General features: G+C 38.5%; 3 protein-coding genes and 1 long non-coding RNA gene across 8 annotated transcripts; 1 reads left to right on the forward strand and 3 right to left on the reverse strand.

Moving 5' to 3' along the window:
- Positions 1-3911: 3911 nt before the first annotated feature.
- Positions 3912-7785, forward strand: LOC112289706 (uncharacterized). 3 transcript variants are annotated; one of them, XM_090255007.1, is made up of 9 exons: positions 3912-4281; positions 4986-5142; positions 5282-5367; positions 5575-5687; positions 5817-5882; positions 6145-6257; positions 6410-6475; positions 6829-7264; positions 7433-7785. In XM_090255007.1, exons 1-9 carry the CDS (start codon positions 4190-4192, stop codon positions 7480-7482), a joined length of 1179 nt encoding a protein of 392 aa, XP_090111133.1. In that variant the 5' UTR covers positions 3912-4189; the 3' UTR covers positions 7483-7785. The 3 variants fall into 3 exon arrangements, with proteins under 3 accessions (XP_090111133.1, XP_024390943.1, XP_024390942.1); XM_024535174.3 differs by having other exon boundaries at positions 3914-4281; positions 6829-7785; XM_024535175.3 differs by lacking the exon at positions 5817-5882 and having other exon boundaries at positions 3913-4281; positions 6829-7785.
- On the reverse strand, positions 5130-6145 carry LOC149988058 (uncharacterized). The gene is made up of 2 exons (XR_016505879.1): positions 5880-6145; positions 5130-5410 (listed from the first exon to the last, which is right to left on the reverse strand). It is a non-coding gene; the product is annotated as an uncharacterized LOC149988058 (long non-coding RNA).
- A 120-nt stretch (positions 7786-7905) lies between the features above and the next one.
- Positions 7906-15102, reverse strand: LOC112289705 (subtilisin-like protease SBT2.5). Of its 3 annotated transcripts, none has more exons than XM_073537656.2 (12): positions 14756-15102; positions 12913-13290; positions 12718-12808; positions 12437-12511; positions 11739-12133; positions 11464-11559; positions 10747-10819; positions 10317-10602; positions 9793-10118; positions 9312-9579; positions 8833-9114; positions 7906-8589 (listed from the first exon to the last, which is right to left on the reverse strand). In XM_073537656.2, exons 2-12 carry the CDS (start codon positions 13011-13013, stop codon positions 8174-8176), a joined length of 2409 nt encoding a protein of 802 aa, XP_073393757.1. In that variant the 5' UTR covers positions 13014-13290; positions 14756-15102; the 3' UTR covers positions 7906-8173. The 3 variants fall into 3 exon arrangements, with proteins under 3 accessions (XP_073393757.1, XP_090111132.1, XP_024390940.1); XM_090255006.1 differs by having other exon boundaries at positions 12437-12593; XM_024535172.3 differs by having other exon boundaries at positions 12437-12593; positions 12718-13290.
- Positions 15103-16347: 1245 nt separating this feature from the next.
- Positions 16348-19215, reverse strand: LOC112289459 (uncharacterized). Its single transcript, XM_024534698.3, has 2 exons — positions 18231-19215; positions 16348-18002 (listed from the first exon to the last, which is right to left on the reverse strand). The coding sequence occupies exons 1-2, from the start codon at positions 18304-18306 to the stop codon at positions 17344-17346; spliced, it is 735 nt and encodes a 244-aa protein (XP_024390466.1). The 5' UTR covers positions 18307-19215; the 3' UTR covers positions 16348-17343.
- Positions 19216-24400: the final 5185 nt, after the last annotated feature.

A 24400-nucleotide genomic window follows, 5' to 3' on the forward strand; every position in this document is an offset into this window, starting at 1 on the left:
TAAAATGATTACTTTGCCTTCAATTTGGAAACTTCTACAAGAAATACCACTAATGCTTGAAAGATTGCATGGTAATATTTGTGGTCCTATTAATCCAATATCAAGACCATTTTGTTATTTTTTTGTCCTTGTTGATGCAACAGGTAAACAATCACATGTTTCATTATTATCAACTCGAAACATGGTATTTGCCAATCTTATATCTATGCTTATTCATTTTCGGGCACATTTTCTTGATTATCCTATAAAAACATTGCGTATGGATAATGCAAAAGAATTCGCATCAAAGTCTTTTGAAGACTATTGTACTACAACAAGAATCGAATTGACATATTGTGTTCTATATGAATATGCTTAAAATGGACTTGTAGAGTCATTTATAAAGCATATACAATTCATTACTCGGCCTCTCCTCCTTCACACAAATTTACTTGCATCTATGTGGGGTCATGCAATTTTACATGGTGTAGCATTAATATGCCTCCGCCCTTCTTCTCTTGAAATTGTTTCACCACATGAGCTCATTTCGGGTCGTGTTCCAAATATATCTCACTTACAAGTATTTGGTTGCTGTGCTTGGATTCGAGTACCAGAACCTCAACGGCGTACCATTGGAGCTCATCGACAAGAAGATATATATGTTGGTTTTGATTCACCAAGCATTATTCATATTGTTGATCCATCAACTGGCACACTATTACGTGCACGCTTATAAAATTGTCGTTTTGAAGAAAATGTATTCCCATCTATTCAAGGAGGAGTATCTAATCAACAAAGAAATAAAGTATTCATATTTGAAGCACCAGAAACATTTACAATGAATCTTGATCCTAGGACATCTTTGGCAGAAACCGAAGTTGCTAAGATTTTGCATCTAAAACAGATCGCAGATGAAACACCTGATGGCTTCAATGATACACCTAGAATTACAAGAGTTCCTATTAATGAGGCTCAGAATGCACCTGCTCAGATTGCAATGCCATTGACTACAATACCTCAAGTTATAACAACAACAACTAAAAGAACTCGTGGACCAAATAAGCAACCACGTAAGAAGAAAGCTATAAAATTGACTAATCCTGATATTATTTCTCAAGAAATTGCCACACATCTTGTAGGACTACCAATTCATGATGATATATCCATGCATAATGTACCTTCAATTCCTATAAAAAACAATCTTGGAATTGGAAGGAATAAGAACAAGTTGAGTAAAGAATTATCTATTATGTATTGTGTTATAGATGATATTTGGGACAGACCATCTATTATGGTAGATGAATCATTTGCATATATGATTATAGAAGCCCTTTCTTGCGAGGAAGACAATCCTCAACCTCAAACCATCGAAGAGGCAATGCATCGCTCAGATTGGTCAAAATGGAAAACTGCTATTGAGAAGGAATATGCCTCTTTGCGTAAGAGAAAAGTCTTTGGTCCAATTGTAGACACTCTTACATCTTGCCTTGTGGGATATAAAATCGTATTAATATGCAAGCGAGATATTCAAGGCCAAATAACCTGCTAGAAAGCTTGTCTTGTTGTTCAAAGATTTATTCAACAATTTGGCATTGATTATGAATTCACATATTCTCCAGTCATGGATTCAATTACATTTCGATATATTATTGGAATGACAATTCATGCCACCCTTGACATGTATCTGATGGATATAGTAACTATATATCTATATGGTTCTCTTGATGCAAATATTTATATAAAAGTTCCACTTGGCTTAGAAATAGGAACTCCAAATCGACCCGCTTTAGGACAATATTAGGGTATTAAATTATGTAAGGCCTTGTATGGTTTAAAACAATCCGGATGCATGTGGTATCAACGTCTTTGAGATTATTTAATTACAAATAATTTTATAAGTGATCCACTAATCTCTTGTTTGTTTATCAAACAAGATAAAACTAGTTTTGTGATCATTGCTATATATGTTGATGATCTTAATCTAGTGGGCACTACAACTGCATGTGTTACAACTACTAACCTACTTATACATGAATTTGAGATGAAAATGCTAGAAAAAATAACTTTTTGTATAGGTCTTCAGATTATGCATCTAATAGATGGTAGCATTTTTCTCTACCAACTAACGTATATTAGACGAAACTTGCAAAGATTTAATATGATTGATGCTTATCCATTGTCCATACCAATGGTTGGACATGGTCATGATGGTCATGATCCATACCGTCCATGTGAAGAGGAGGAAATATTGGGAGATCAATATCTATACCTCGCAGTGGTTGGAGCACTTTTGTATTTAGGTACATCTACAATACCAAATATTGCATTTGCAGTTAGTGTTCTTGCAAGACATAGTACACGTCCAATACTACGACATTAAAATGACATCAAACATTTATTACGTTATTTAAAAAGTACTGAAGACTTGAGATTATACTACACACAATCCGCAGATCCAAAATTGGTTAGATATTGTGATGCAAGATATAAATCTGGTATTGCAACAGCTAAATCTCAAACATGATATGTATTCTTAAGACATGGAGCTGCAATATCAGGAAAATCAGTGAAACAAACAATAACTGCAACTTCATCCAACCATGCAGAAATTATTGCCTTACATGAAGCATCTCGAGAATGTATTTGGTTGCGATCAATTGATAAATTCATTCAAACAACCTGTGGATTTTCATATGATGATTCTCCAACTATCTTGCATGAAGATAATACTGCTTATATTGCACAGATGCAAGTTGGTTTCATTAAAGGCAACATGACAAAGCATATTGATCCAAAGTATTTTAGTTATATCCATGACTTGATTACTGTTCAAGCACTTATAATTAAGAAAATTACAAATAACGTTGCTGATCTCTTCACTAAAGCTCTTCCATTAAGCAACCATCGTCGACTTACTTATGGCATTGATATGCAGCGACTTGCTCTTCTTGAATAAGAAAGTTAATAAGCTCTTTAAATAATTAAAGAAAATGATATTGTACTCTTTTTCCTTTATTTATGGTTTTGCCCTTAAATAAAATAAGATTTTCCTAGATAAGGTTTTAATGAGGCAACAATTGTTGATCTTACAAGATCACAGAAAAGTATAGATCATAATTCTATATAAATTTTATATTATGTAAATATTATGATGAGCGAGGAGGAGTGTTGAAATCATTAAATGTAGTCGACGCTCTCCATAATATTTAATGTAGACTATAGTAAATACTATAGCTACAATATTTAGAGTCTAGTGGAGAAGTACTGTTTATCCTCTTCCCTTTTCTCTTCTTGTATACAAGACACAACCAGATCAATAGATTTTTATGTGTGAAGCTCTCTCTCCTTAGAAACCCTCTTGTGTGTATGACTTACTACTACTCTTGTGTGTGTGTATGACTTACTATTACTCTTGTGTCTTTCTAAACATTCTCAACATACTTAAAGCACTTGTGATGAGGACTTGAACCAATATCCTTCAGTGTTCATCTTTTGTGTATCCTTTGCACTGCAGTGATTTATAAAGTACTCAAATGTTTCATTGACATTTCATAGCCCCACTGTCTACATTCACACCCATTTGTCTATTGTACAATAAAAATCTGTTTAATAGTTCGTCTTTTACATCAATGGAATTTCGTTGATTTCTTTGTATGAACATGATATCTTGTTTCAACTTCGCAAATCACTTGAAGACATTGTTTTATGAATATTAATAAACGTACCAAGACCATAACGAACTCATTACTCTCGGCACAGAAACAAAGATTAGCACTCCACTTTTCCGAAACCCTAATCCTCTCCACCGTCACTGCCCATGGGGCACGACCGAGACTCCTTCACCGCGACGACCCTACTAGAGACCGTGCTGCAAACCCTTGACCGTGGCCTATATGTCGGGACCCAAGACCGTCTCTACCACCGCCGAGGTTGTAAGTCTCTGAAGCAGTGCGTCGATTACGGGAATTGCCTGCCAAGTGTAGTCTCCGTCGCCAAATTTCGCTCTCCTTCTGTGTTGATACATTTGTGTAGATCACTAGGGCGCATCACAAGCTTCTGTTGTTGTACTGATTCTCTATTTCGCGGTCGTCTTTTGGAGGGGCTGTAGTTGAATTGTGGTCCATTTAGTTTAGTTTTTCTGAGGGTTGAAGGAGTTCAGTGTTTTTCGGTTCAGAAGAAGAGAGCGGGGGAGAGGGAGAGGGGGAAAGATATGTGTGGGAGGGCGCGGTGCACGGTGAGAGTTGATGCAGTAGGACGTGCTTGCGGCTTCTCGGCTCCCTTGCGTTCCGTGAATGCTGATCGGTATGTCAGTTCTGCACCTGGTGTCCAGCTTGGGACTCTTTCGGCTGGCTTCATGAAGAAGCTGCTGTACATGTGCTTTGAAGTTCTGTGGTTGCAGCTGATTTTGACCTTTTTGTGTTTCTTGAGCGATTTTTGAGAAAAATTGTGCAATTCTCAATGCCGATTTCGATTCCAATGTGATGTTTAGGAGGGTGCTGCTTTTTCAGTGAGAATTGGCATGTGACGATAGAGATATTTCGGTCCGCACTCGTTGTTATCAAATTGGAGCTCCTCTGCGTTCCATTCCACTGTAGCTATCTCTTAAGTTTAGCGGTGCTTGGCTTTTGGCAACAATCATTTTGTTGACGCACGACTCTCTGACATTTATCGCAATTTACTTAATTAGAAGCTTTGAGGCAGTCTTTTTTGAGTTGCAGTTTTTTTTTTTTTCAAAAGATAGCCGACGAATGTGGTCAGGGTTTTGAGGCTCCAGAAGTTGAGACAATTTTTAGATGTTTTCTGTGCGACTTTTTTTCACAATGTCGTGTAAATTGACTACATTCAAAGCATTGTTTTCCTTCACTCCTTTAATTTGAATTCACATTTATGTCCAGCAGGTAATACGATGATATCTTCTTAAATTCTAAACCCTTAAATGTGCGTCTACAATCATTATGCGGTCCTCTGGTCTTCTGTCATGAATATTATTAGTTATGTGTTTGCAGATATCAGCCCTCGTACAATGTGGCACCAGGTGCACACATGCCTGTTGTGCGACACGATGGTGCTGGTGATGCAAGGGAGCCTGTTGTGCACTGCATGAGATGGGGCCTCGTCCCCAACTTTGCCAAGAAGTCAGAGAAACCAGATTTTTATCGTATGGTAAGCAAATACGTGTTTCTAAAATACTAATACACGTTCTTTTACTAAATGAAATGTTGATGCTTTCGAAATTTGATCCCAGATTATGCTTTATATCGTGAGCTTCTTTTTTGTGATTTGTTTGATTGTTGTTTTCCAGTTTAACGCTAGGTCAGAATCTGTACATCAGAAGATCTCTTTTCGTCGACTGTTGGCGAAGAATCGATGCCTTACTACTGTAGAAGGGTGAGTATGTCCTCGCACTCAATTTCCTTTCGTAACAGTTTATCTGCCAGTTGATAAGAGACGCTGCAAATTGTCAGAGGACTTGTCAATAGATTAACGCATGCTTACAACGCTCACTGAATGGCTTGTTCACTTGACAACAAGTCTGCCTATTTTACTTAAGATTGTGTATGTATTATAATAAGTTCTCTAGTCCTCTTTATTCAGGTTTTACGAATGGAAAAAAGATGGCCAGAAAAAGCAGCCATATTATATACACATGCAAGACGGGCATCCTCTCGTGTTTGCTGCATTATATGATACTTGGGAATCTCCTGAAGGTATTCACGGCTTAAAAGAGACCTTGAATTATTTATATGAGCAATTTAGTTTACATTTAATTGAAGCATGCACGTATTGCTTTTTCTGTGTACGAAATACTTGAAAGTTGTTTCTGTCAATTCTGGCAGGGGATATGTTGTATACATTCACTATCTTAACCACTCGTGTGTCAAAGCGGTTAGAATGGTTACATGGTATGAGTTCCGAATCTTTTTCATTTTTGCGCTTCTGATTTTTTGTTGGATCATGCTATTCATTGTTGGGAGTGTCGTCACTTTGACATCTTGTTGGTACTTGGAACGTCATATGTCTACATTGGGATATAATCATGACTGAGCTCTAGGATATGGCCAAGGACTATGTTGTCTAAAAAAAAACCTAGTTTTACGTTGTCACCCTTTGAACGGTTTATGGTCATGACCATGAGGTTTGAGAAATCGCTGTGGTGGTGTGTAGACAGGATGCCAGTTATATTGAAAGGTCAGGATACTATCGACTCATGGTTGAATGATAATTTATCTGAAGATGTTATGAAAAAGCTGACACAACCTTATGAAGCTCCTGACCTTGTAAGAATGCAACCGTCGTGATGGGGCCCACCCTGCTTCGTGTGTTTGAAGTGATTATCTTTTATTATCAGGGGCTTACTTTATATCCCCGAAATAGGTTCGAGTAATCTATGAAGGTCATGCACCTCACTAACGGTTGGATGTATTTTCAGATTTGGTATCCTGTCACTCCAGCCATGGGAAAACCAGCGTTCAATGGACCCGAGTGCATTGAGGAGGTAGAATAAGTCATTTTGAGATTCTATCATTGATTAAATGAAAAGAAAAAAGAACCATAATCAGTAGTTATTGACTCTGTTTAGGGATTTGGGCCAGACTGACACCAACTTCAGGTCATTGCGAAGGGGGGATTTTTTTTAATTGATGGATACTGGATAGATGCACTTAATCAAAACTTGGATAGATACAAGCTCTTTGAAAGCGTGCATGTGATTGTTGTAAGGAATCCAGACTAGCTACACAAATTCTCCCTGTAACTATGGGATGCATTTGTTGAGAACTTTGAAGTCTTCCCAACCGGCTGGATTCTTATGTACTGAGGTTTGATTCAGCCTGGATGTATTCAATACAGATCAAGCCGAAGGTGGCAGGCGAGAGCAACATAGCCCAAATGTTTGGGAAACAGCTTGCACAGGAGAATAAAAGTCACGTTAACAAAGTAATGTCTCAAGATATCAAGGATGAAGATTTTCTTAATGATGAAGACTTTAAGGCTTTGCTCGCAGGCATGCAGCCTGATCAGGATGTCAGTGAAGCAGTGAGTCACTCTGAATATTCATCTCTGGATAGATTAAATACACAGGCTACACCGAAGGAAGAAGCTCCTCCGCTCATTAAACCTGAAACGAAAGAAGAAGATCCTCCGCTCATTAAACCTGAAACGAAAGAAGAAGATCCTCCGCTCATTAAACCCGAAACGAAAGAAGAAGATCCTCCGCTCATTAAACCCGAAACGAAGGAAGACCATGTGCCTCAGACCAACAAGGAAGAAGACTCTGCTACAGCAGGTAACGATATATCTTGTACCGAACCAACCAGCCCAAAGACCAGCCCAGTTTCCACTCCTGTGAAGCCGCAAGCTAGGACAGCAGCTACACTGGTCAATCGTCACGACCCAAAGCGTCAACGGGTGAATGATGTTTCGAAAGGATCTTCTAAAAATGCTGTGCATGCAGGGGTCAAGCAAAAGCAAAGCAACCTTCTTGGGTTCTTCTCCAAAGAGTAGTGAAGCATTGTACAACCCAGAGCAGCACTGAACTACTATTCTCAAGGGACTTGGTTGATTTGCAAAGCACCAATCTGTAGAGGCGATCGAAGACATCACTACAACCCAGCTCAGAATACTTTATCGATTCTGAACCAGTTGCTCTTAGTAGCATTTTAAGGGAATGCCGAAGCAGTGGATACATTCCTTTGCTATCCAATAAGTTCATCACATCTCGATGCAGAGATAGTTGCAATTGCTGTCTGGCTCTTAGGCTTTTTGTTTTCCAAAAATGAAGATATCAAATGCAATGTAAATTTCTTATCTGGTTCTCTGCTTTGTGGCCAAGTTGCGGAAACAAAAGTCTCATCGCTGATGAATCCCTTCAGAAACGTGTGGGAAATTTACGCAGTCCTGAGTGGTAAATTTATGACTTCAGCAATCTTATCGGGTAAAAAATAATAATTGAGGACCTTTATCAATTCCATCCAATGCATTCTTGCAAAAACTGTTCATAACCTTATTACCTTGAAATGTGGAAGGTAGGGAAATGGCCTTGTAGAGAAATAACAATCCTTTCTAAGCTTTCATCGTAATGTGAGGTCAAAGCAAGACCCACGACAGGCCTGAGCCTCGAAAAACTTCGAACAGAATTAGAGGAGCTCTGTTTCCGGATAGTAATGGACGAAGAAGAAAAAAAAATTGAAAATTTTCAAGGCTCTTTGATTCCAATCGAAACTGGGATGTGTACCGTGTGTCCTAAGGACCCCTTGAATATGATCCGCCCAAAGGAAGCTGTCTGTGAAGTTGCTGTTGCTCGCAAAGTGAAGCCAACGGTTTGCGTGTTTTGAAGACCGGTTCCGATTGCGAAGCTTGTGGGGCTGGCTGTGAGGACAACGTCTGCTGGGTTCGTCCATGTCACGGTGTACGTCTCTCCCGCTGCCATGACATTCGTGACGGTTCGCGACACAGTTTTGGTCCCCACCAGATTGGCGAATGTGATGGATGGGGTGTTGAGGTCGGCTGGAATGCCTGGAGCTTGTGGGCATGCTGTTTTCGTCGCAGCCAACACTTCTCCGGGAGTTGACATGTTTGCAGAACATAGAAACTTTATGTAGTCTAGATATACTGTTGCAGATACCAGCCAAAAACCACATAAATTATAACGAAGTCCAAGAACATTCACAATCAGCGAAACTTGAATTTGATGTCATGTTTTCAGTCTGATAGTGAGCATAAGAAGTAGAAATCTAAGGACTTGTTCGATGGTGCGTAATTACAATGTAAACCATGGGAATTTGGAAGAGTCTAGCGGGCAGCGAGAGAGAGAGTAAGTGAGAGAGAGAGAGAGAGAGAGAGAAGTTCGAATACCTGCTTCGAAGATGAGGCCTGGATTAATGGCAGCATTGATATTGAGCGCTCCACCTCCCATGTCAAAGGGCGTAGCGTCTTGCAGCAAAGGTGTAGGGCCTCCAGAGAGTTGCTGTGACTGAATTGGTCGCCCTTGCTGGTCTAGAACATCAGCTGTTGTGACCATGGCTGACGAGAGAGCGGCTGGACTCCATGCCGGATACTTCGCTTTGAGCAAAGCAGAAAGACCCGCAACGTGGGGCGTCGCCATACTTGTTCCCGAGATCATGGCAAAATGTTCACCTACAGGTACAAAAACAAGCCACCTCAATGCAGTTCTCGAAAAGCATTCTAAACCCATCCATCCATTTCTCTGAGGATTGTATCTTCCAGATGACACAGACGTTGGAAGTAATTGCATGCGATCATGTTCAGTGCAAGAGACAACAGATTCAGCGATTCCAGTGGAGTACTGGTATTGACAATGCAGTAGAGCTTACCTTGATAAGCGGCATTATCAATTGCGATGGGTGTCCACGCTCCCCAGATGAGGAAGCCTGGCCCCATAACATTGGGTTTTAACACATCAGCGTCATTGAAGTTGAAATCTCTCACGTCGGGGCCTCTCGATGAGAACAGAGCAACTTGCTGCGCCTGACCCGTGTAGACAGTGACTTGACCATCTCCAAGTTTAGCAGTTGCGCCAAATGAGAGGGCTTTGCCATTCTGACCCCGTTTTGTATTTGCTTCATAGTATCCCAGAAAAGTCTGCGGTCACATGTTCTTCTGGTTACACGGTGACACAAAAAGTACGAGAGGGACATATCTATTTTAATCATCTGATTCTTTCTGAACTGATTCATTTATGTTTCGCCATCTCAAAGTTGCAGATAAAACGACAGGTTGAAAATAGCAAGATAAACGTTCGAAAATCAGGCATCGAAAGAGGCCAGCGTGAAACAATTGAGGCAAAAGGAGTACCGCTGAATCCGCGAAACTGAGAAGGGCAATAGCTGGGATTCGAAGGGGCACAGGATCGAATTTACTGCCAGAACCGTCAGACTCCACAACCAACACCACACCCGCTGCTCCCACAGCCTCAACAGTCTTCACTAATTGTTGTAATGTACTGCCGCCAAAAATGTAGTTGAAGCCATATGTGCAGATGAGGAGTTTTCCTGTGACTAGCGCCTTTTGAAAAATAGAAGGCTCTTGACAATCGCTAGGTGCGAATCCCGGATTACCTTGACCTTCTGTTGCGTCTTTAGCTAAAATCAAGGGGTAGAGTACTTCTCCTTTTGTCGCAGCTGTAATTAAAACCATGTACCCATTCAGCATTCTGTTGATTAATTCTGACGCTGACATTGCAACTGCGATGGTTCATTGTTCTAAGTCCCACCGAGGATGGCCTTAAAATTTCATGCACTAACTAGATCGCAATATTAATAATGATTTTCAGTCCCTTCCTAGAAACAGAAATCCAACAAATTCATGAAGTAACTTACGAGCAAGTCCTGTTCCTTTCAGAACACTTTTATCTCCAAGAGTAATAACGTTAGGATACGTTCTGTCATCAACTCCGGCCGCCACCGACAGTACCCAGGGACTAAAGGATGTCACCGTCTTGGGATAAGGACCTCCATTCCCAGCTGCTTGAACAACGAGGACGTTCGCCTTGACAGCATTAAGTAGAGCTAAGTCTAGGATATTCAAGAAGGTACTTGTAGAGTTACCTGGTGGACTATTAGGTCCTAAAGACAGACTGAGTATATCTACTCCGTCGGCAACGGCCTGTAAAACATCCCGTAAGAGTCAAGTCTAAAATCATTAATAAAAAATCAAGTATTCATTTCATAAGTGGAAGCTGTACGGCAGTACACTAACCAAGGACTTTCATGGCGATTTAAAGTAAATAAATAGAATTTAAAAACGAACCTTGTCGCAGGCAGCAATAACATCTGGTATGAAACCCCCGATCAAACGATACAATGCCTTGTAAACTGCAATTCTGAATGGTAATGAAACCCACTCTTGTTTAATAATTAGAAAGAGAATCCAGCTTGCAAGCACTAAATTGTGGACACGGACATGCCGAGCATTCCCATCACAGACAGAAAATGGATGTGACTACCATGTATCATGCATAAAAAGTGCATGTCAAGGGACTAATTGAACAAAACTAGGGTGCCAAGCATAACTTTCAAGATGATAAAGCTGTTATTAGATACGATGATGTAAAGAATATGCGATCACCACGACGACACCGAATGGGACAGTCTTCTATAGAGACCAGTCTAGTTTTGTATATTGCAGCATTCTATTAGAGATGCCCTCTCTCTCTCTCTCTCTCTTGATCTGTGTGTGTGTGTGTGTTTGTGTGCGTGTGTGAGAGAAATTTCGCCATTTCAGCAAAACTCAAAGGGAGGATGGCTTTTAAAAGGAAAACGTTAATTTGAGTGATTTGGACCATTTTTCGCGCCATCATTGGGCAAGGGTCATGCTTATCTCTCTATGTTGCTCCAGCACTGATAGAATATTTTCGAGGCCGGGCTTAACTAGGTGCGACTTGAGAGTTGGACTTGTTTGGAAATTCAGTCCTACGTGGGTGGTTCAAATCACCTTAGCCTACAAATGACATGCGAAGGAACTCACCGTGCTCTTGGAGCCATGCCACTTGCTTTACCATATGTGACATTGTTAAGGATGACTGGCACTCCGTAGTTTCCAGCTGCAGTAGATGCTACATGGCTAGAATAGAGCAGGTCACGGACAAGTGTGAGAATCTGGCCAGAACGATTAGAAGGCTGACCTGAGCAGGAACTATTAATAGAGTCAAACATGACATTCTCAGAATGTTAGTCAAAGTATACTAGAGCATTTACATGCACAAGCTAAGAGATAAAAAGTGAGTAGGAACACATAAGCACCTTCCATGGCCGTCACCATCCAAGGGGGACGCAAAATGAAGCGAAGCGTTGAATGCACCATCTTGACTGGCAGCAGCTGAAAAATGCTGCGCTCCAATAAGTTTTCCATTGCAAGAACCAGCAGGAAATTCTTTGGCAACCTCGCATGTTCCTCGATATTTACTAAGAGGTACGTATGGCTTTTGGCCTACAGTTGAGAAACTTGGGTGCGTTGGGTCGATTCCTGTGTCCACTATTCCAATAACTATGTCTTCTCCTGCACCCAAAGCTCCCCCCATCTTTGACCATATTCCCGTGGGTAGTCCAAGATATTCGGGAGTATGGACCGTTGTCGTCTGCACTTTAAAGCTCTTCTGAACATGCACCACTGAAGGGTGCTTCGCTAAAACATCAGCCTACAACAGAGAGGTATTAATGTTTATAGTAAAATAAAATGAAATAAAATAAAACGTGAGCATAGAGCATGCGTATCCAGTACCAGGATACAAAGCAATATAATAATTTCGCTTAGGTCAACTTCATCCAACTATATATCATACCTCAATTTCCTGTGGTAGTCCTTAACTGAACGTATGTATCGTGTGAATTCTGAAATAACATATTGAATAAGCTTTTTCTCTATGAAAACATCAATATGGGTATATTCTCGCGAGAATCTCACAAGAATGGAACACGGTTGTGTTTAAACTGTAGTCTACCTGCTGGGATGTCAGTCGCACAGCAGCGCCATTGAGAATGTGAGTGAAGCTGTAGAGCTTGGTGCAGCTCTTCTCCTGAAATAGATCCTTCAGAAGTGCATCATGCTTTTGAATCAAGTGAGTTTTATACTTACTCACCAAATCCTTAACATGGGCTCTGAAGGAAAGAAAAGAGTTAAGCACATTAACGGTTATACATTTGCACACTATACTATGTAAATTAAAAAACTTAGAGCACACGCACTAATCAAGACTTTTTGAAACTCTATTGAAGAATTCACCTGCGATGATGTTTCTTCCAGCTGTTCGTGAAGTACTTGGCTGTGCCACGCAAACCAGGAATATCCCCTTTGTATATCACAATTGGCGGACCTTCCAGTAACACCATGTAGGTATCAATGTCTGCATGACTTTGCCCAGCAGCTTCATAACCAGGCATCGTTAGACCTAATGCTAAGATCATCGCCAAAACCCACCTCATCCTTCGCAGTGACATATCTATGTTACTGCACTTTGGTGAGCCCAATGCGCATGATTTGGATCCGGAGGACTTGCGAGTGTAAGCCATGCTACACATTCCTTTGAAGCCCCGATGAAAATGAAATTATAACATCAGAGTATCTAAACGCCAATCCAGCAGGCTTATTTGTTTCATACTGTTTGTCTGCAACAGATACGCTTCAACTCAGAGAAATTCACGTCATTCCTATGTAGATTTCGGCTCTGCACCAGCAGCTAAATCCTCGGCCAGTGCTGTTGCCAAACACCCTGCTGCATCTGTGGAACGTGCTCTTTGTCCGACCTTGTCATACATGCGTGCCCCTAAATCACTCCAAGTTGTCAATGCGCATTATCTGCAAATCAAGCGATTTCAATTTACTAGATAGGATTTAGCTTGACAGATCCATAACACAAGATAATGGAAATCAAATTAACTGGTGTTAACATGACCTTACTCCCAAAGGCTGCTTCATATAAGATAAGTGGTACCATGGAATCAGCTGTGTGATCGCTTGACATTGAGACATCGAACATTCATCCTACATTACCTCTCATTGCTTGCCGCATCCAAAGACTAGGTAAATAGTGACGAAAGGTCACACTAGTGTCCAAGTCTAGAATCTAAAAGGAGATTCTCAGTTCTAATGTGCACGGAGTCTATACAGGTCAAGAGTGACGTGATCTAACCCCAAATTTGAAAAGCAAGCGCTGAGATTCTCGTTTTATTCTTTTAATATGAGCCGGGGGCCTAGTGCCCAATCTCATTTGTATTCTTAGATTTAACTACAGTATGCTTCTTCATCTTCTTCTTCTCCCTTTTTTTTTTTTTTTTTTTTTTTTTTTCTTACTGAAATCGAACTCAACTTTTCCCTAAGCTTTTGAAATCGATACTGATAATTTGAACATTTCAGTCTGTTAATCTGCAACCTAGAGTCCAGTTCTCCCAATTGATCGACGAGTGGCACCACATTCCGGTCATACTGAATACAAACCCTCTACCATAGCCGGCGTTCTCTCAGGCTAGCTTTCGAAACATGCCCTTCCACCATTCTACATGAAAAAGACTCACAACGCAAACACAAAACCGCTGCATTCGTCTCTAGACCAATGCCTGCGAACATTCCTGCGAAGCCTAAAAATGCCACCATGACCAGTTCGCAGCTCAAGCCACAACTAAAGCTTCAGGGTAGTGAGCCGTGAGGCATTCTCGTCAACTGTGAGCCCTCAGAAAGCGCACGGAGGGATGGTGCTGTCAACGAGTTCAGCTACCCCCCTCCCCTTTCCATCTCCTAGACCTGTCAACCCCTCATGTGTCGTCCTCCCCACTGAGACACTTGCTCACAACTCCTGCAGCTGCCGAAGGTGCAGCACTAATAATAGGAACAGTGGAAACCCATTGTTTCCAATCTCATTCCGACGCTTCCGAAGCCGCGAGAGTCTCAATTTGCCACCTATCTCCTAATAATAGTAACGCGCGCGCCGCACAGCCGCATGCCGCCCTGAAACACAAGCTGCAGCTGCACGTCCTTGCACTGATAGAAACTACTACCGGATTCGTAAATGCTCACGAGCCGCATGAACGTCATTCTCCACCTCCATTGAAAAACAGCTCAGAAAGAAAGCAAGCAAGCAAGAAAGAAAAATAAAATAAAAAACTCCATGCAGAAATTGAAGTGGCGGTGAACGACTAGGACCTGGACTGACGCAGATAAGAGAAAGCTTGCGCAAACCCACAAGCCCGATTACGTGGCTTTGTGGGTAAACCATTCTCGCAGCCTGCAACTGATGTGCTGCTCACTCACGCACTCACGCACTCACCTCGTCATGGCGCTTAACCTCCGCCCGCTTGGCTCACCGCCACCGCTTCTGCTACCTCCATGAAGAGCGTCGCCTCCATCCAGCACAATGCCATTCGGTGCTTGACCACTACACCAGCTTCTTCTTCTACTTCTTCTACTTCTTCACCTGCAGCTGAGAAGAGGCTGAACGGGATCATCAGCTCGCGGGCGCACATCACCGCCCTGCGGAAAGATACTCTCAGCTGCTGCTGCCTCGGAAGACCCCACCCATCCCTCCTCCTTCGTCACGACCCACACTCAGTCTCCTGGCCTTCGGGGTCCTGCTGCAAGCTGGCGTGCCAGCTTTCAAGCTTGTTACATTTGCCACACTGTAAATTTTGGATACAAGGAAGAAAATCATTTTCTTTGTTATCGATTCGGATGCCACCTAGATCATGTCGCCATCGATCGTTCTACACACACACTCTCTCTCTCTCTCTCTCGTAACTTTTGTTTTATTTGAAAACTTCACTGGAATGGACTTGTGTGGCTTTCTTTTTAGATGTTTGCTGTCATTCATTTTGGTCGGTTGCGGATTTTCAAAGCTTCGGTAATCAGGCAGTTTGAACAGGCGCCTAAGGTAAATGTAGTGATATATTTACCGGATGTTAAACTTCATTCTCTGCTTAAACGTGACATGATTATTCAAATAAGGTAAGGTTTAAGGAATAATTAGACGAAACGGTCAAACGAGATTTTCCTTTTCTGTTGAAGTTAGAGAACAAGTTGGTTTTCTTAGGAACTTGTTATTATCAAAGACCGAAATTTGTTTCTTTGCTTTTGTTCACATTGAAAATGTGTAGATCTATGAGGATTTAGCCTCCTCTTACCAAGTAGTTTCAATCCCAAACCAGTAAGTTGAAGTTTTTATACGAATAACATGTAACTGGCTACTGATACTTCTCGTTCATCGACACACAAACCCAACCAATTTCGATGATCTAATACTGAATCACGCACCGAAGATTGGCTAGAAATTGCTCCACATACACACAATCTAGGGCTAGCACTCAATAATGCAAGCTGAACTCCGACTCGCAGTTAGTTAGTTAGTTAGTTAGTTTTTTTTTTTTTTTTTTTTTTTTTTTTCTTCCCCCGTGACAAATAAATTTTCAAAGTATTTTACCGATTCAACTCATACGGAATGAATGATTCTCTATGAGGGAGCAGGCCAGAGTTTACTCTCGGCTCTTGCTCCATGATTGCATCGTGCAGGGTCATGATTTACTCGCGCAAACGGGTTGGTGGCATTTCCGATCCGGAGCTCGGAGATTCTATGGAAGACTGGCACGCTGTGACTCGCGGTGCTAAGATTCGCTGCGCCAATAATCATTTTAGCCAGCGAGAGTTTTGAACACCGTAGGTAGCTGACCATGACCCTGAAATGCTCTCGAACCCCCTTCTTACCTGTTGTTCAGTGTGTGCTTTTCTGTATTGTTATTGGTTGGCTATGTCTCGGCCTCCAAACGCAGTATAGAGCTGACGAGAAACTCAACCCAAAACTAGATCTAAAAACAACAAATTCCTCTAAAAACTCGAGCATATAAAAACATTACTGTCTCGCACCTCAAGAGCAGGCAATCACACCAAGGGTTTTCTCATTTATTCCTTTCGGGCCCAAGTTGAAGAGGGTTAGGTACACATTCGTAGCATCAAATCAGGATTAGGATCACAGTGACATCCTCACGCTGATCACGTACCAGTTCTGTCTTTGCTTGAATTTTCCGCTAGGAGGGTGTCACGGTCGCGGCGTTGAACTAGTACGCACACAAGATCTCGCAGAACAAGGTTTCGGAGGACTCGAGCGGTGATGCTGAATTTGACAGCAGTGTCGAGTGCAATGGGGACTCTTGTGGGTCACATCGCGCCATCTGTGGTACATTGCTTGGTAAGGTTGTAACATTTGCTGTCTGTGTTCACAAACGATGTGAAATCGCCGCAGGGACACTTTGCCAAGGCAGGGCATACCGTGAACTGGCTGCCGAACTTGGGGAAGCAAAATTGAACTCTATTTTTTCATAACTTCCCAGTCTGGCTAGGTTTTTATGAGGAATTCGTTGCAATTCTGCATCTGCTTCAATTGTGAACTTGTATATTTAACGTAGACACGACCATCCATTGCAGCAACTTCTTAAGGTTTTCTGACAACAGTCAAGTCTTCGATTAAGTTCCAAGCGAGAGACCTCCACAAGAGATGACCTCAATTGATCGTGCACCCCGATGTCCATTTTTCTTGTAGTTTGTGATGAAGTTATGGTACTACAGATTTGTGTAGCTTCTGCTCGACTCCGAGCTTTGTATATGTACAAGGAAAAGTATGGTGTTTTCTCCACTTGTGGTGTGTCTCAATAATTCTAAGGAAGTATTGTCAACCAACTGCTTATATACAATACTATTGTTACTTGTTCTAGCACAACCACTTAGGATCCTTGTTTCTAAACTATCTGCTAGTATAGTTTAGAAGAAGCATCTTGATAATATACATAGATAGGAATAATATTAAAAGACTCCTTATGAATAGATTATGGTGACATAAGAAGTCTTTTGATCTTATGGATTCATGCAAATTTACAGTGACAAGTTAGAGAGTATTGTTGTGTATGTGTCTATTATTCTATCTTTATGCAGTGAAGCCACGAATCCCACGAACTTTATATCACCCGTAAACAAGTTGTTGAAGATCGACAGGATTAGAGTTGAGGATGTAACTCTACTAAAGTCAACTTTCAATTCGCTTCTGAACTTGTTGCCCCCGAATTGAAGCACTCGCAATTTTGTGAAATTTCCTATTTCTGGCGGTATATCTCCTGACAAAGAGTTACTAGCAAAGTTCAAGGTTAGACATTGCCCGACAGTCGGTGGTATTGATCCGGTGAGGTTGTTGGTTGACAGGACCAGGTATTGGAGAGTGGAGCAATTGCCAATCGACTCTGGAATAGTGCCATTGAGCTGTGTTTCGTAGATGACAATGGTCGTAAGCTTACGAAGGTTTCCGATGTCACGAGGAACAGGACCAGTGAGACGTGGGTTAGTATCCAATATCAAGCTTATCAAACGTCGGCAGTTCACGACAGAATCGGGGATTGTTCCTTCCAGATTGTTGGAACCAAGGTCAAGATATTGCAACGACGAGATGTTTCCAATCGACGGCGGCAAGGAACCCGTAAAATTGTTGTCGTTCATCTGTATGCGCCAAATGTTCGGCCACTTCGACATTTCTTCCAAGTCTGCGTTGCATCGTAGTTGACTCAGTGGTGGAAACCAAGTAAACTAACCTTGATGAATCTTAAGCTAGTCTTAATCATTATCTTAACTGCAGTTCATTCACTCGCTCTCGCAACAAATGGACCAAATAATACGTGATGCTTTGCAGAGTTGTCTCTTAAAAAAAACCTTGCTTTACAATACTATTGAGATTGTGCGTAAAGAAATACACAAAGATTGTAAAATTGTACCTGCAGTGATTTCACCAGTGAAGTTATTCTCTCCGACGTTAATCACCTGAAGATTCAGATTATTGTACAGCTCCATGGGAACCCTGCCAGTGAATTAGTTCGCACTGAGGTTGAAAATAGACAGGCTTGGACTAGCTGCAATCGAACGGGGAATCTCTCCCCCCAGCTTGTTTCTGGAGACCAGCAATTTCGACAACGCAGTCAAATTTCCAAGCTCGCCCGGAAGCCCTTCGGATAACTCGTTGTTCATGAGGTTCAGGGTCTCAAGCCGGGAGCAATTTGCCAGCTCCGGAGGGATCTGTCCTCGCAGCTTCCCAGACTCGAGATCGATGATTCTAACGAACTGCAGTCTACCAAGGCTCGGTGATATCACATCCCCTGCGAGATTCTTCACGGAGATCGAATCTACATGACCCGAATCGGTGCACTGAATGCCTTCCCATCTCGCAGGGGGTGTGATATCACCGAGCCTTGGTAGACTGCAGTTCCACCGCGAATATCCAAGCTTCAGTTGCAAAGCACACGAACACCTGAACTTGAATTGTTCATCAAAGTAACAATGACTGCGTCTCCACATCCACCTCTAAGTCACCATGCACGTGTACCGCCACCAAACCTTGGTGACCGAAAATCGTCATGGTTTTCTTAGCTCGGCACCGTCGAAATTGCTACCCAGTGTCGTAAACAGCAATGTGTCGCCCGTGAGCACGGCGGCACGGCTAGCACTTCACAGCACAGAACAAAAGCCTCACCACCAGTTCACGCAGCTGGGTCCAACACCAGACTGATCTAAGAGACTGAAGAAGTAACGGTATTGTGAGAGCGTTTTCTAGACTTGAGCTTCGCCAAAGACAAATCTCCCCAGCTGGAACTATTACTCTTCTTATCGCAAGATAAGTTCCACCGATCGAAGAGAGAGAGGTGAGGAGCAGGCTGACATGTAAATGCCAGCCCAGGTCGGCAAAACATTGTGGTACAGACATCGATGACTGTGTCGTTACAAAGAATACGACAGTCTTCTTATGGTGATTCTACGAGTCTTGTGCGAAGACATTGAGTGCTAAGGCTGGAGGATTGGCCAACGTGGAGCGCCACAGACCGTGTCTGACCTGACACACTTTGAAACTCGTGGGTCTTCGCCGCATCCATTCCAAGGCTTCTGACACTGGTTTATGTCAGCCATTTGTTTCTCAAACAGTACCCACGTCATCTATGTTCATATGATACCGATGGTGGTATGATATTGCTCTACTTGGTGTACTGATTCGTTATCATAATGACGTCTGATTGTGTCGAGAACAGGTCGTAATTACCATCGCTGTTGTTGATGAGCTCCAATTTCGAAAGGTTTATAATTTTTCACCAATTGGAGCAAAACAGTCAAGATTTTTAAGTGAAAGAAGAAGAAAAAGATGGTTGTATTGGGTGAAGCATTATAACGTAGAATGTGGAAAAGTTTTTGAGGTGCTGTGAAGGTTGAAAGTATTTGGGTGTTTTGTGTGAGCAAGTCGATTTCACGAAGCTGGTAATTGCAATGCAAAATTGGGAGGTCTGTATAAACAGCATTAATTAATGTGTGTTTGGTGTAAGATAAAGTGGCATGATATATATATATATATATATATATGTATTTCATTTCTTCATTTTTTTTAATTGTAGAATTAATGAATGAATAGATGTATAAATGAACAATCATGGGCACATACTTTTTGAATACAAAGTATCATCGAGCTTCTTGATCGGTATTTTTTGCAAATTCAAGAATGGTTTTTTGGATTTTGTTTGAAGAGTTGTAGAATGTGTCATGTGGTTAGATTCAATGTCATTTCAAGTACTAAAGGTCTCATAATGTTTTTTTTTAGTTGTTTTAATTTTCACCGTAATTTTTCTCTATGGCATTCAAAAAATAATCTCTTTTCATATTAATGGATTCTAAAGAATTATGTAAATAAATAAGTAACAAATCTTCATTATTTCAAAGTCTAATATTATATATGTAAAAGTTATAAATAGATATACATAAGATGTTAAATTCAAAAATCATATCAAATCACTCAATTTTTAATACAATGTAAAGGATTTTTAATGGTAATTAAGAAATATATATACTTACATATATATATATATATATATATATATATAACTAAATTATGTTTTTTTGGATTTTACCAATCTCAAGTACATTATTTTAGGTATAACATATATAACATATATAACAAAAATAATGATAGTTTAAAAGAATATTATGATGGATAAAATAACCACATAAAACAATCCTTGAATTTAAATATTAAAAATGAAATTATTAATATTAAACATGTACATATATATAGTAAAAAATATTTTAAATGAATTATTTTAAATTTATAATACTTAAAACCAAGTAAAAATTTAAATAAATAGACTAAAAAACTTTGAACAAATAAATAGAATAATTTTTTATTATTTTTGTCTTTGTATTTTATTTTAAAAAATAAGATTCTCTTTCAAAAATTAAAATTTGATATACAATCTTAATAGTAGTCATAGTTTACATAATTCTTTGTGTGTGTATATATATATATATATATATATATATATATTTTAACGTCAATATTTTTAGATTTGAAGATGTAAATTCGTTTTGGGTATTTAAGTTTGATTTTTATTTTGAGATAAAAGATATTTAGTTATTATGGAAAATTAATCAAATTCAAACAAAATTCTAAGTAATAACACCATGTATTTGAATAATAATTGAAAGTTTAAGGAGATATCATCTTTCTACGATCTATCTGCAAAAGACTTCAAATTTCTATTTTTATAATTCAAGATAATTTTAAATTCTAAATATTATGTTAATAATTATATATACATATATAGACTGGATAATTATATTAAATGTTAATAATTATATATACATATATAGACTAAATCTTGCCCCAAAATGAACATACTATATTTTTCCTTGACACAGACCTAAAAATTAATCAGCCTCTGTGAGACTGGATTCATGAAGATTGGATTTTTTTAAAATTTTTTTTTAAAAATGTTATTGTATTATTTGCAACTATTAACATCTATAAATACACATGTTCTGTACGTTTTCTTTTTAAGTTCTTGAAACTTCATAACTAGACAAATTGTGAAGGATTGTTTTTTTATAATAACTAATTAAAAGATGAAATGTAATGAGTTGGAATAATGGTGTAGTTTTGATGTCAAGGATCCCATTCAAGAGCCAATATTGTAATCTGATAATTTATTACCACAAACACAATAGTCTTATTACAAACACATGTTTAAACCACTCATCAACCATTAATGAAAGACTCCCACAAATGAATTGTGATAAAAAAAAGTAGCATGCATTGAATCTTTTACAATAAATTCTCATCTTTCTTTTCCTTTCTTCTTTTAATTTTTAATTTTTTCCCATGTCTTGATTTTTTTAATTCTTCAACCTTGACTAAGCCCATGAAGTCCATGCAATTTCCCATGGGAACATTGGAAATTGCCCCACTGCAAAAATTATGGGTGGTGCCCCCACTCTCAACACATGGAAAATTGCTTGATACCTAAAACCCACTAAAACACACACACAAGTTGGAAAAAAAATTAGATTAATTTTTAAAATATGGGAGATTAGGATTAGTATTAAGCTAATCCAAAACTCACTTTTGGATATATATATATATATATATATATATATATAAGTGTGTGTGTGTGTGTGTTTGTTTTGTGTAAGGGTTGAGGTAAGAGAAATTACTGAAAATCTTTTTGACCATAAAAATTTAAAAAAATATAAAAAATAACAATAATATGCTGAGTTTATTTTTGGAATAATGGTTTATAAGGACTGAACACAACTACTAAGCTATAGGTCTGAATAACTCACAAGTATAATTAAAAGACAAAAGGAGGATGAGGAAATGACATGAACACACAGATTGTAAATACTTACACAACATCGTTTTGTCCACTGTTGAAAATTAGCATTTATGGGTTTGATGACAGTAACAATAGTAATAATAATAATAACAACAATAAATGTGTCTGCGTTAGCAAACTCTTCACTTTACTTGTACTTTTTAACATTTGCTTTCATGCACCACATTTGGTTTTTTTCTATTATGAAATGTTTGCAGGACATGGGTCATGGATTTCAAAGCTTCCATTGTAGACTTTTATAAACTACCATTAGTCCTCTTGAAGCATCAATCTTAAAGTAATCGTTCATTGTCTCATGTTCCTAAGCTATTGAGCACTGGTTCCTTTGTACCATTGGAACATCACATGTAGTCATGTCAAACTTTGATTTGACATTGATTTTAGTTTTATTTTTATTTTACAGATTCCTAGAAAAACATTGGCAGCAATCTTTAGTGTATTTTAGGAATGTTTTGTTACAACTTTTTATTTTTATTTTTCATTTCTATTTGAATCTACAAGCCATCTTATATGAGCCACATACTCAAGGTAACTTCCACTAAAATCTTTCTGCAGCAGTCCAAGAGTTCAATTTTTAGTATATTGTATGAGTGAAAGGTAGCATAAACTGCTGCAAAAATGAGAATATCCCCAGTATTCTAAGAACTTACTTGGAATGACATTAGATATTAGTTTAGTTCTTCATGATAGTTCTTCTTTTTTTTTTTTTTTTTTTTTTTTTTTAACTAGAATTGAACAAAGTTAATTTGGGCACTGCATTTTTTTATGTGCAAACACATGTTTTTTCTTTATCTTTTTCTTTTTTTAAAAGCACAAATTTGTGTTCTTGATAATCTATCAATATAACACACATCTATTTTGTAACTTAGTTTTCAATTTTGACATTTTTTACTTTAATCTAATTGATGGAAAGAAATATGTTTTTTTATCTTAAAAGTAATATTATATATATATATATATATATATATATATATACATACATACATACATACATAATCTTATCATGTTTGTAGTCAATGAAATATTTTTATTTTTTTATTTATTGATTATTTTAAAATAAAATTTTAATAATTAAAAAGATAAAAATAATTATATTCTATTGAATTTTCTCATGCAATACACTGTTTTCAAATTGAAAAATATGTGTATGATATTCTCACACAGGATAAACAGTATTCAAAATAGAATATTTCAAATGTATTAATGTCTACTGTGTTAACTTTTTTATTTTTGACAAAATGAAAAATAAGAAAAATAAGAAAAAAACGCAACAGAGCAAAAGTTGCAAACATTTGGTGCCACATACTTTTTTTTAAATCAACATAATTTAATAGTTTTTCTTAAGTCAACTGAATGCTTATTTTACCAACTACTAACTGGTTTCTAAAACGCATCATGTTTAATTGGTTTTTTCGTGATTATGTGCTTGATATTTTAAACTAAAAAAATTATAAATTACAAACCATACAGTATGTTTAGAAGGCTTTAAATTTTAACACAATGTACAGATTGAGATTTAATCTATTATTTGTATACCATGAATATATCTCATAAAATAATAGTTACAATATGACTCAGAAAAACACTATTTTTTTTTATGAACTATAGATTTTATAAAAAAAATGTTATAAAAAAAATTATGTACATTTATTTTAATGAATATGATTTGCGAGATAATAGGTATGTATGTATGTATACGTATACAAATTTCAAATAAATATTTTGAAAAAAGAAAGAAAGTATAGCTGTAAGAAGAACTATATCTTCAACTTAAATAATGTTATTTTTAAGAATTGTTTTCACATTTTTAACATCATTAGGAATTTATGAAGTGGTTTTGATACAATCATAGTAGAAAGGTGGTCTTAAAGTGTAATACAAAAGTTATTAACGACACAATCAATAAAAGTTTGAATTTCATTTTTTAAAGTTCATTTTAAAGATTGAAGTACTATACAAACTACAAATTGGTTACCACCTCGTGATCTCTACTACTATGATGGTGTTCAATAATGTTGATTATAAAATTAAGTTGTAATATTGACATGTTAGAAACAAAGGCTTGATACAACAAAACAATGAACACAAGATTATAAATTTATACAAGCCATCTAAAAGAAAAGTAATCTCAAACAATTACACATCAATCTGGTTTCTTCAATTGAAATGTCCTACAATTATTCAAGAAATTGTTTAGAAGAAAACCCAACATTCAGTTTGGCAAGGCACTCTTTAACCTC

The sequence above is a fragment of the Physcomitrium patens genome, chromosome 12, assembly GCF_059467195.1.
Source record: "Physcomitrium patens ecotype Gransden chromosome 12, ASM5946719v1, whole genome shotgun sequence".
Classification (NCBI taxonomy): Eukaryota; Viridiplantae; Streptophyta; class Bryopsida; order Funariales; family Funariaceae; genus Physcomitrium; species Physcomitrium patens.